Source organism: Alosa pseudoharengus, unplaced genomic scaffold (genome assembly GCF_046254945.1).
Source record: "Alosa pseudoharengus isolate Yale_2024_CS ecotype anadromous, Long Island Sound unplaced genomic scaffold, YU_APseudo_1.1 YU_APseudo_1.1_scf_7, whole genome shotgun sequence".
Classification (NCBI taxonomy): domain Eukaryota; kingdom Metazoa; phylum Chordata; class Actinopteri; order Clupeiformes; family Clupeidae; genus Alosa; species Alosa pseudoharengus.
This window is the reverse complement of record NW_027468859.1, coordinates 22,007,031-22,019,388: the sequence shown is the minus strand read 5'-3', so window position 1 is coordinate 22,019,388 and position 12,358 is coordinate 22,007,031. Positions and strand designations below refer to the sequence as shown.

General features: G+C 41.4%; 1 protein-coding gene across 4 annotated transcripts; it reads left to right on the top strand.

Annotated features, from left to right (window-relative positions):
• The first annotated feature begins 807 nt into the window (after window positions 1-807).
• Window positions 808-6,399, top strand: clmnb (calmin b). Of its 4 annotated transcripts, XM_076272788.1 has the most exons (11): window positions 808-1,090; window positions 1,677-1,738; window positions 2,175-2,327; window positions 2,631-2,714; window positions 2,999-3,091; window positions 3,175-3,395; window positions 3,638-3,831; window positions 3,936-4,018; window positions 4,224-5,422; window positions 5,541-5,665; window positions 5,782-6,399. In XM_076272788.1, coding segments are annotated over exons 1-11 (2,232 nt in total). In that variant the 5' UTR covers window positions 808-1,074; the 3' UTR covers window positions 5,784-6,399. The 4 variants fall into 4 exon arrangements, with proteins under 4 accessions (XP_076128903.1, XP_076128902.1, XP_076128905.1 ...); XM_076272787.1 differs by having other exon boundaries at window positions 809-1,090; window positions 5,541-6,399; XM_076272790.1 differs by having other exon boundaries at window positions 810-1,090; window positions 2,232-2,327; window positions 5,541-6,399.
• The last annotated feature ends 5,959 nt before the right edge of the window (window positions 6,400-12,358 follow it).

Below are 12,358 nucleotides of genomic sequence, written 5' to 3'. Positions count from 1 at the left end.
ATCCAGCCAATTCACAGTCAACGCCATATTGAACAACTGGGGCTCTGACCATGCGCCAAGTTCCAAAGCTGGAAATGACGCATGGACCTATGTCATGCATGGACCTGGTCGACAAACTCCTTCTGCTCAAATTAAGTGACATGAATGATGTTTTCACTGGGAAAAATGTTTTTTTCCCATACGCATGAACGCCTCAGGAAGTGCATCATAACAAAGGGACACCAGACCCAGTTGCGGTGCGTTCCCACTTGGGGCTGTATTTTGCACCCTGGCACATGGCGTAATACTCATTTTTCACCCGGCGCTAAGTTTAATTCCTTATTTTGCACGTTTATTTTTTAAACAATGCGCCCAGGGGTGTGGCAATTAACAACTTAGGGAGTGGCTTAGCGCATTGTCTAAAAATTGCTATTGTACGCCTGGTCAGTCAGAAGTCTATGGCAAGTTGTTTATATGTTATTTTAAGAGCGCATTGTCAACAGTCATATTGGCGGGTGCACAACGCACCATAAACATTACAAATTGCACGATTACAATGGGAAACATAATTAGAATAAAGATATTATGAAATACTGTACATCTCATGATAAGTAGTTATTCACCATCATTTGCAAATTGGTAATGACGGTTAAAAGTCATTAGGGGAGAGGTGAGAGACACGTATGGAGCACTGCTGAAGACGCACTGTCACGAGATATAAGCAACTCCTCTGCAGGATAAACGCAGGCTGTGGGTTAAGTAATGCACAATCATGTAGAAGCCTTGTGCAAGGGGGTAACCAATGGCATGCAGCTAGGAGTGTGTCTGACTTGTAGAGGCGTCACACCTTGACGGATCTGACTCAGTTCATCTCAGGAAAAGAAGGCAAGTGGCTGCCACAACACCCTGGCTGTGTTTTCAGTGTTGATGACGAATTTCAGCGCTATGAAGAATTGAGCTTTCATGGAGATATATATTTCAGTTCTGTTGGTCAAATGCAGTGAAGTTATTCTGACCGATTTCCAAATGGACTGAAACCAAGAAAGTAGATACTTGACAGGACACATAAGCTGTTCTGGACACAGTGGCCAAGACATGCAAAACCGTCAAGGTACTGTACAGCAAGAACTTCCTATGGTTATTTATGATAAAAGACAAATATATTCATAGAACAATGTGGTGAAAACAGTTAAGAGTAAAAGGTACTAATGCACTTCAGAGAAAAATAGAACAGAATTTTGTTTTTCAATTCACTCGCATGGAAGTTTTCCATCCCTGTCTAAACAAGTTCTTTTTCTAGTGATTTGGCATACGTTGCCTTTGGCATGTTGACATTTGGCTGTGCACTTAATATCATGGGAGTCTGTTGTACATTGTAAGCACCATAAATAGCAATACACATTGATGTTATACAAAATGTGTAAAGAAAGTGCTGAAATAGTTAAGCTCATAACATAACACTGAGTCATACTTCCTTTTCATGTACCTTTTTTTTAAATAATGTATTGCTCAATATGAGACCAATAATCCTACTTGTCCTTGCCTGTTCCTGCATTATAACACCACGCACACCACATACTCTTCAGGAATTAAATGAAATCCATAAAGTTTGCTTTGACTACCATGTTTTTTTTCCCCCCTGTGCGGTCTCCTTGCTTGAATTTTGAAGTGTAGTATGAATTCATATTTTCTTACAGAGGAGAAGGAGGTCATTCAGAAGCGAACTTTCACCCGATGGATTAACATTCACTTGAAAAGGGTAAAACTGCCGTTATAAAAGAACGAAGAAGAAAGACACCACTTTGTCCTTAAGACCACAAAAGCTTGAAGGATAAAAGTAGAATAAATTATTACTCCTCAGGCGCATGCCAGAGTGATTTGTAATAGACGTACAGTAGTTCTTCAAGCATATGTCATCTGATTCAACCAGGGTGTGTTGTGGATAAGCTTAAAGGCGCATTTTCTATATCCTACAGTATTTGAACTTATTTAACTTATTTGCATTCAACAGTTAGCCTAGTTTGCATTATAAATATCTAATTGGAATTGCTGCGGCTGCATTTGAGAATGCTTTTGCTTTTAAATCAATGATGTTGAGAAAGATCTAAACATCGTGTCTATAGGCCAGGCATGGGCAGTGTACTTTTATTATGTTGGAGGGGTCAGTACAATACAGCCTATCTTGTACATCACAGAAGCTGCACCAGCACAGGAGCTACAACCCTTCTAAACACTTTACTTGTGTTTGCCAGTGTGAGCCACCAATGGAGGTCTGTGACCTTTTCTCTGATGTTCAAGACGGCCGTGTGCTCATGGCTCTTCTGGAGGAGCTGTCTGGCTGCAAAATGGTGAGACACCAACACCCCCACACAACTGCTGTTTAAAATCTAAATCACTGAGTAAAGGCTGATGCTATTTGCACCCAAGTGTCAATAGCCAACAATGCTGTAACTGGTGGGAATAGTATTTATGGCTATTGACACCTGGGTGTACAGAGCATATAGCAGAGACGAGCACCCAGGTGTCCATAGCCAACAATGCTATTTACACATGGGCACATATGTCAGCAGCATCAGAATCAACATGAACCCCACTTGCTGTTTCAAACTGCAATAATGAATAAATAATTCACCTTTCCTTTTCTCCCGAAGCTCTACAGATTCAGACCCCCTACACATCGCATTTTTAGACTGAACAACATCACCAAGGTTCTTAACTTCCTTGAGGACAGAAATGTGAGTACCAGTTATGGTTTTGATATTGATGGCAGCAGACCTTGTTCAGAGCTTTCTCTGTCAGATGGAAGATAAGAAAAGTTGACTAAAAAAGTATAGAAAGGCAGTTAAAACAAAGTCAGCTTCTCTTCTCTCATCCTATATTCGACTATTGGCCTATTTCTTGAAGAGCATTCCACTTTCCACTTTTAATTTGTCTACACACTTCTTTATAATTAAACATGTCCATTTTTAGTTTATTGTTCTCAGTCAGTTTTGTAACTCTCTCTCTATTCTCAATGCAGGTGAAATGTAAAAGCATCGATGCCTCAGACGTTGCTGATGGTATTCCCTCTGCTGTCCTTGGCCTAATCTGGACCATCATAGTCCTTTTCCATGTAAGGAATTTTGTGTTGCTCTTTATTTGTAAATAATCCACTGATAGAATTATCTTATTCAATTTTTTGTTTATATGTTGCAGATTAAAAAGTCTACAAGGAACATTAGACATATCTTGTCCACAAACAGTGCCAAATCTATACATGCCAGCAGAGATACCACATCTATCTGTACCTCTGCCATGAGTAATGAATGGGAATCAAACACCTTTCCTTCAAGGAGAAGAAATTCATCTCACACATCCAAGTATCGTGGCACAGCCATCAAAACTCTTCTGCGATGGGTCCAAATATGCACATCCAAGTAAGAGAGTGAAAGTTTGTTTCAGTAAAAATAATTTTAGTTACTAACTTGGCAAAATTAATTTGCTAATTCAACATCACGAGCCAGATCATACGCAAACACTTGTGTGGGTCAATGCAATGCTCCCACATCACTTTATTTCATCACTCTACTTTGAGGGGTGTGATCAATGGCTGGAGGCATTTAATCTTTCTTTAGATTAAATATGGCTTTATATGTGAACGTCTGCATCCTTCTGGTAGGTATGATGTTGAGGTGCGGGACTTTGGCAGGAGCTGGAGGAGTGGGTTGGCTTTCCTAGCACTCATCAAGTCCATCGATCCAGCTCTCGTGGACACAAGAACAGCACTGACCAAATTGCCACAGGAAAATGTGGCAGAAGCCTTCCGAGTTGCACACAATGTCCTGGGTATTCCTCAGCTTTTAGACCTTGAAGGTAATGTTAAAATGTCCCTCATCAATGTGATTGTATGATGTTTTCATGGATGATACGATTAATTTAATTTTCTACTTGATAAGACTGCTTTTGCCTTTCTGTAGATGCAACAATCCGGACACCAGATGAACAGTCCATCATAACCTATGTGACCCAGTTCTTGGTGTACACACAAAATCTTGATAAGGTGTGTTTCAGAATTTTTTCCCAGGTCATTAATGCCATGAATTTGTGATATTTAGTTTATGTGAGGTGGGAAGTGTCCCTTGCCACCCTAATCTTTGTGCTTTATCTTGGGGGACCTTAAGTCCTCAAAGCATTTTTTTTTTGTTAATGTTGTAGATGGCACTCCAGTATTCCATAAAAACTGACACTTCCTATATGTTGTATAGGTAAATGGTTCAGAACTATACACAGGGAGTTATGACACACCTTATAACACCTACTTACCTGATGGTTTAAGCTCCACTTCATCAGCCCATGAAAAACATCCAAGCGTTACAGAACCAGCATTATATGCCTCAGAAGAGGGTATTTGTTCTCCTGTTGGGACAGGCTCCACTGAAGGGCCGAGCTCTGGGAACTCATTTCCTGTGAAAGGCACAAGGGGGCAGGCTTGCGCTGAATTGTCTGTGGATGTTGAGACGCTGTCCTTAAGCTCAGAGGAGGGAGTGTACATGCTCTCAGCTCTGGATTCTGACGAGGAGGAAGCATTCCAATACATCCTTGCACTCGGCGAGGAGGGCAATGATCACCCCAGACCAGACTCAGGGTTTCAGCCAGTAATTGTTCTGAACGAACACCATCCAATGCTTAGCATATGTCAGTGCAGAGAAGAGGTTGTCTCAAAAAATAGGAACGGGTGTATTTCTGGATTTGAACAGATTGCATTGGCAGAGTCCATTGAAATTGCAATTGGTGAAAATCAGCATGCTTGCAATGATCATAATGGGTATATGTCAACACTTCCAGTGGAGGACGTATGTGGTCAAATAGTCCCTTTTGAGCTGATCACGAGTGGAGAGAATAACTCAGGGACTGACAGAGCAGGATGTGCAAAAGAAAACCGTCATTCAGCAGTGAAGACATCACATCAGAGAGAGGATCCACCGTCTAGGAAAGCAAACAGTGAAATAAAAGAGAGGTTCTGTGCCAAGCTGGAACCACATGATCCCAGTGATGACACACTTAGTACTGAGGATCTACATCACAATGATGTTACCAATGGCAAACACATAGTTGAGGATGATCAACACGTGGAATGGGCAGAATCCCACCAAATGGACAGTTGTACACTTTGTCATAACATTAAAAGAGATACTGACCAGACGTCACAAATACAGGCGGAATGTTTATCACAGGAAGACGTTGAGGTTGTGAGAGAAAAGGAAATGTGTGACACACAGGGTGTGAGTGGCCAACTTCTGGAGAGGGGACCTAGGATGGACCATAGGGTTGAAAGAGTAGAAGATCTGGAGAGGGGACCTAGGATGGACCATAGGGTTGAAAGAGTGGACGATCTGGATGACAGGGACGAATGCCACCTTTTGTCCAATGAGGACATCACTGAACTGAATACAGATTCAACAAGGTAGAGTTCACTCATTTAGTAAAACTGATTTGTTTCATTCTACATGCAATCAATTGTATATATTCTACAAATAATACTTTGGGATTATGTTAACCAATGTGTTCTCTTTGACATACAGGGAAGGGGTGTTGTTTTCAGGAACTGTGGTGACCTATTGTGGTGTTGACACAGAAGAGTTACATCTGCTCAAATGGCTTTGGATTCTCACATACTGCCTCTTCATCATACCTCAACTAGACATCTGTCAGTATTTAAATGACCTAAAATAAGAACCATCTCAGTCTTTAAGTAGCTAAAGCAAAGTCCTTTCATATTGCAATGCATTTTGGGCACTTATCTGGCATCTATTTTTCGAGCAGAACAGCGTGTCCGCAAGTCTTCACAACACCAACCTCGATCCAGCGGTGAGATCACAACACATGATTGGTACAATGTATTTATAACACATCCACTGATTGGCGCGATGTATTCACATGTTGATTTTTGGCCGCAGAAGGGGAATGTGTAGACATTTGCCATATTGGCGTTACGACCTAAACCCATGCCTTTTTCTATGGAGCATTTTTTGAGTGCTGTGTCTGCTCATTAGAAAGTATCATGTCTAAAGTGTGTGTTAAAGTGCTTTTATTAATGGGGGCCGGTGTAATGTTCTCACACACTCATTCATGTGTGTACTACTATTCTATTGTCATAAAAATGTTTACTTGCATAAATTTACATAGTATTTTAAGTACAGTAATTTAAATAGTTGTATAAATGCATGGCAGAGGTTCAGGGGCACTGCTAGAAAATGTGGGCCCTATGACAGACAATAATTCTGTGTGCCACATTTATGCTTACTAATTGCTGATTGCATTGCTGATTATTATAACTAAGTTACAACACATCCAGAAGTAGCTTCACAACATAATGTAATGACGAATGATGTAAGTAGTAAGTAAGATCATTGGATAAACACATTTTCACATTCCCAGCAGGCCTTGTTTCTTTGTTAAAATTGACAATAAAAAATAAATTTAACAAGTTTCAGGTAATTGTTTTACTTCTTAGTCACATTGTATGTTGTAACATCTGAACGTAAACACAATACAAAAAAAATACACATACAAATAGGGTCACCATGACTAATAGTTATATATAGGGCAAGAGCAGTGGCGTAACTATAGTAGGTGCAGCAAGTGCAGTCGCACCAGGGCCCGTGACCTCCCGGGGCCCATCGCTACCCCCGCAATGCAATTGCTGGAAAATTCTATACAGGTCCTATACAGCTCGCAAATAAATGGGGGGTTCAGAGTACATTTGAAAATGTTAAGGCACGGAGAGTGAAGCGTCACTTTGACGAACTAGGCTTATCGGAAGATGAGCGCTTAACCGATGCAGAGAGATACTTCAAAGTGCAGGTATTTAATGCAACTCTGGAAATCATAATCAGTCAGCTCTCCCATAATTTTGCAAGTATGCGGGAAACTTGTCATGTGTTTGAGTCTTTACGTCCTATGACCCTTCAACTCGCAGGTGATGATGAACTGCTTGAAAAGGCAAGACGTTTGTCAGACCGTTATAGCAGAGACATTGTAGTTGGGTCATCTATAGCAGTTCCGTGACCGTGGAGAGCGAAGGTTCGTTTCTCACTAGATTTGTCATCTATAAAGGTTAAAGAAAAAAATTAGCCGGGGTGCCCCTCACAAAAATGTGGGGAAATTTTGTGAGAGCCCTATATCCAAAATGGCTGCCGTAAGCCAAGCTGGATATTACCTTTTTAATGGTTTTGCCCACAGTGCTGCATTACACATGGTTTCTGAGACTATTTGGGTCAAGAAATTCATGAATAATGTAGATTTATTGATTTGACCTATTTTGGACCTTCAAATTCAAGATGGCCGCCAATTTTCGGCTCTTTAAATGTCAATTTTTCAAAATTGTCATAAAGCTGTGATATTAGGCTCAAATGGAAGATCTGCTCAAACTAATTATTTATTTGAATGAACTAAAAAGATTCTCCATCTGAATCTGTTGAATCTCCACACTGACTCATTACATTACATTTGACGTTTTTTTAGCCAAAGCGACTTACAACATGGTAAACAGTTTAAAGCTTTTAAGTTTAAAGAGAACAATTCTTTCAACAATACTAGAACAATTTAAAACAATGTAAAAAGGTAGAGCACAATAAGAGTGAGTGCTGTTTTTATACAGTCAAGTGTCAGTTGTAGTCCGGTGGTAAGTGCTAGAATTAGCTAGTTGTAAGTAGTGCTACGAGAGCAGATATTCTCTGAAGAACTGGGTCTTCAGGAGTTTTTTGAAGATGGAGAGGGATGTCCCTGCTCTAGTAGGAACTGGTAGTGCGTTCCACCAACAAGGAACAACAAATGAAAAAAGTTTGGATTGACCTGAGCGTACCGGTGGCAGAGCTATACGTCGTAAGTCTGAGGAGCTCAGCGGTCGGGAGGTAGCATATGCCTGTATGAGGGCATTCAAGTAGGTGGGAGCAGAACCAGAGACTACTTTGTAGGCAAGCGTTAGAGACTTGAATTTGATGTGGGCGGCCATAGGTAGCCAGTGTAGCTGGATGAGCAGCGGGGTAACATGTGCCCTTTTGGGTTGTTTGTAGACCAGGCGCACTGCCGCGTTCTGGTCTGGATCATCTGAATGGGTTTCACTGTGCAGGCTGGGAGACCTGTCAGGAAGGCGTTACAGTAGTCGAGTCGTGAGATGACTATTGCCTGTACCAGGAGCTGGGTAGCATCTTGAGTCAAGTAAGTCTTGATTTTCCATATGTTGTAGAGTGCGAAACGGCTAGTTGGTTGTCGAGAACGACTCCTACATTTCTTGCAGCCCTTTAGGTATAACAGACAGGGAGTCAATTTTGATGTTGATGCCATGATGTATAGTAGGTTTAGCTGGGAGGACCAGCAGTTTGGTTTTTGAGAGGTTTAGCTGGAGGTGGTTTGCCTTCATCCATGTAGATATGTCTGAGAGGCAGTCCAAGATCCATGCCGAGACCAAGGGGTCATACGGTGTAAAGGACATATAGAGCTGTGTGTCGTCTGCATAGCAGTGGTATGGGAAGCCATGTGAACAGATAATCTGTCCCAAAGAGGTGGTGTAGATAGCAAAGAGAAGAGGGCCCAGCACTGAGCCCTGGGGGACCCCTGTGGTGAGATAGTGAGGTGTGGACAGCTGTCCAAGCCATGATACGTTAAACGAGCATTCTGTGAGGTAGGATTCAAACCAGGAGAGAGCAGAACTGGAGATTCCCATGTTTAAGAGTATAGAGAGAAGGATGTGGTGATTAACAGTGTCAAAGGCAGCCGATAAGTGAAGTAGAATGAGTTCTGATGACCGAGCGGTCGCCTAGGGTTCCTTTAAGGCTTCTATTACAGACAGCAGAGCCGTTTCGGTTGAGTGGCCCCTCTTGAACCCAGATTGATTTAGATCCAGAAGGTTGCTCGGTGAGAGGAATTCAGAGACCTGTTTGGAGACTGCTTGTTCGATACCTTTGGATAGGAAAGGTAGGAGTAAAGCAGGATGGTAGTTCTCAACTTGAGCAGGGTTGAGAGAAGTTTTCTTAAGTAACGGTGTTACCCGGGCCATTTTGAATGCTGTTGGAAATGTGCCAGAGGTTAACGAAGCATTGATCACGTGTGTTAGCTGGTGTGATAGTTGGGTTGATGGACTGAAGTAGGCTCATAGGTAGGGGTACAATGAGCATGTGGTTGGACGGCTGCCCGTCAGGAGTCTATCTCTCTCTCGGAGAGACTTCTCTAATCACCACTGCTACTCTCATCTGAGCAGTCATGGGGCGAGTCATCATCAGGTGGGAGATGGATTGTACTCATATATTCTTCAGTTTGTGCCATTTGGAAACTCTGATCTGGCCTGCTGAATAAGTACAATCCATGTCCCACCTGATGATGACTCTTTGAATCTTCATATGGAAAGGACAAACTACCTATTGATATTTCCAGCTCCATTACAACCTGCAAGAGCATCTTGAGAATGGAAAGTGTCGACCAGTGCTTCACACCCCCTTGCCCCAGCAGCTCACACCTCATGAAAGCTCAGATGAGAGTAGCAGTGATGCTAAGAGGAGTCAGTGTGGAGATTCAACAGATTCAGATGGAGAGTGTTTTTAGTTAGGGACAGTTCGTTATTTATAAACGGGATCACCGGAGGGATTTTGAGTGCTTCAATCAAAAGTTGCATCAACTACCCTCCTGCAGTCTATTCAAAAAATACATGACCCTCCCCGGCCAATCGTCGATAGGCCTACCTAACGCTTTATGGAGCGCTATGAAAACTCATCAATTTAAGCAATCGTTCTAAACGAACCCTCTGCTTTCTGATCTTACACATCACACTTCACCAAGATGGTGGCCATTTCTGTAGATTTACTCACTAACATTGTTGTGGAAACACAATAAGCATGGAAACTAAATGCACACTTCCTGCAACTGCATTAGCCTACTTGAAATAATTTACTCCTCTAGTAAGTATTCACATGAAATAAAACAATAAAACATTGAGACCATTCAACAAAGCACACTGGGTAATAACAAATTCAACACATGAACTTGTTGCTATATGGACTCGTCTCTAGGCTTCCTCAGTCATTGTAAAGCTGCCGAAGCTGAACATTATCCAAAACTCAATTTCTCAGACGAGCGTCAATTTGGGAGCTTGCTACACTCCTTTCTTCTCAAATGACTTGAAAAGACCGTTTGCACAATTTCACAAATAATCACAGGGACCGAAAAATACCTAACATGACAACTTTTTCCGGGTTTAGGCCTATCATTTTAACTTTTCCCCGCTGTCTTGCCGTTTTAATATTTTCCCGTAGAATATCCCATATTACTGTAATACTCTCATAACATTAGTCCTGCATTCTGGCCTGTCTCTGTGTTGTCCTGTTGTTACCCCTTGCCCTTCCAGAGAAACAGATGTATTCAAATCATCGTTTTGCTTGCTTGAATGCGAACTCAGAGTGATGTTAACCTACAGTAGGCCTATTTAAGTTAACGACGTGGTTGTTGTGAGAGCACGATTCATTGGCGCTTGCAGTGTTCGGCCGTAGGTCTACGTGCGCACCTGCCAGGCTAAGAGCCAAAGAAATCCCCCTGTATATTCACTCCAAGTTGGCCTACCATAACTTACCAACTCTAGCCTACACTGTAGTCCATAAACTGTCTATTTATATGACCAATGTATTTGTATTCTGTATTCTGCTTTATGAAGCAGAATTACGCACTGCTACTTGGAACGTAACACATTTTTGTTGGCAGGAGAGAGAATGACAGCGATTAACAAATTGCACTTGTTGCTGGTTACCAATAAATACTATATATTTTTTTGCAAACAACAAAAACAGAAAGGATGGAGACAGCAAAGCTAGAGATGGGCAGGAACAAGGTCAATTGGTAGAAATGCTTGTCAAAACGTTAGGAGCTGGATGTGTGGATGAATGAAGCACAAGTATGCTTTATCATGCACACTGTTTAAAGTTAGGCTAGGCTACACGGTAAACTACAAGTAAATCAAAGTTAGCTTTTTTAGGGCTGGATAAAGTTGACCAAATGGATATAGGCTGTTAGGCGTGAATAAAGTAGGCTACTTTGTTGCTCCAACCCTTCCAACGTTAATGGGGACGGATGTTGACATTTTCCGTATTTTGCGTGAGAAACCCGGGAAATCTCCCTTATTTTCATTGTTCAATATTGACAGAGCTATGGAACGAAAGAGAACGTTATATGGCGACAGAAATCAACAATCAAACAAGCCACTTTGATTTTTTGCTGTTTTCATTAATACAAAAGATGGGTGACCTCCCCCTCCTAGACAAAAAAAGTTAGGTGACCCTCCCCTCAACAAAGAATAAAAAGACATGACCCTCCCCTATTTTCCTCCGGTGACCCCGTTTATAAATAACGAACGGTCCCTTAATTCAATAAATAAATCATAATAAATAAATAATAAAAAATAACAGACATCTGATGACCTATGTGTATGTTGTAATTTTACTGCCCATAACTGAACTCAGTGTGAGCAGAGCTTCCATTTGAGCCTAATATTACAGCTCTATGACTATTTTGAAACATCAACATTTAAAGAGCCAAAAATTGGCGGCCATCTTAAATTTGAAGGTCAGAAATAGGTCAAATCAATAAATCTACATCATTTATGAATTTCTTGACCTAATAGTCTCAAAAACCATGTGTAATGCAGCACTGTGGGCAAAACCATTAAAACGTTCATATACAGCTTGGCTTACGGCAGCCATATTGGATATAGGGCTCTCACAAAATTTCCCCACATTTTTGTGAGGGGACCCCGGCTAATTTTTTTCTTTAACCTTTATAGATGACAAATCTAGTGAGAAACGAACCTTCGCTCTCCACGGTCACGGAACTGCTATAGATGACCCAACTATTGCACCGACATTCCCAACACAACTCCTCTCATTCAGGTCTTGCTTTAAAGCAGAGATTTCACAGAAGTAATCTATTTTTCAACTTGCCAAAATGCTGGTGGTAGATTATGACAGTGTAACATCCACATTCGGGGAAGTGTGTACTGCTCTCATGTTGTTTCTGACATTGCCTGTGACTGTGGCAACAGCTGAGCGATCTTTTTCTAAACTCAAACTTATTAAGACCTACCTAAGGAGCAGCATGGGGCAGGAGAGGCTCAGTGGGTAAGCTATCCTGTCCATTGAAAATATGAGAGCCAGAGCATTAAATATTGGGAACATCGTTAACGATTTTGCACAACGAAAGGCTCGTAAGATGGCCTTCTTCTAATGGCCTAATTCAAACATATTGGGGATTGTATGCATATGAATGATTTTATTTGGTTTCTGCACGGTTAAATAAGTTAGGCTACATTAAGTTTTGTTTCTGCGCAGTGCGAGTTTATAAGCAAGCAACGCTTGCAGTT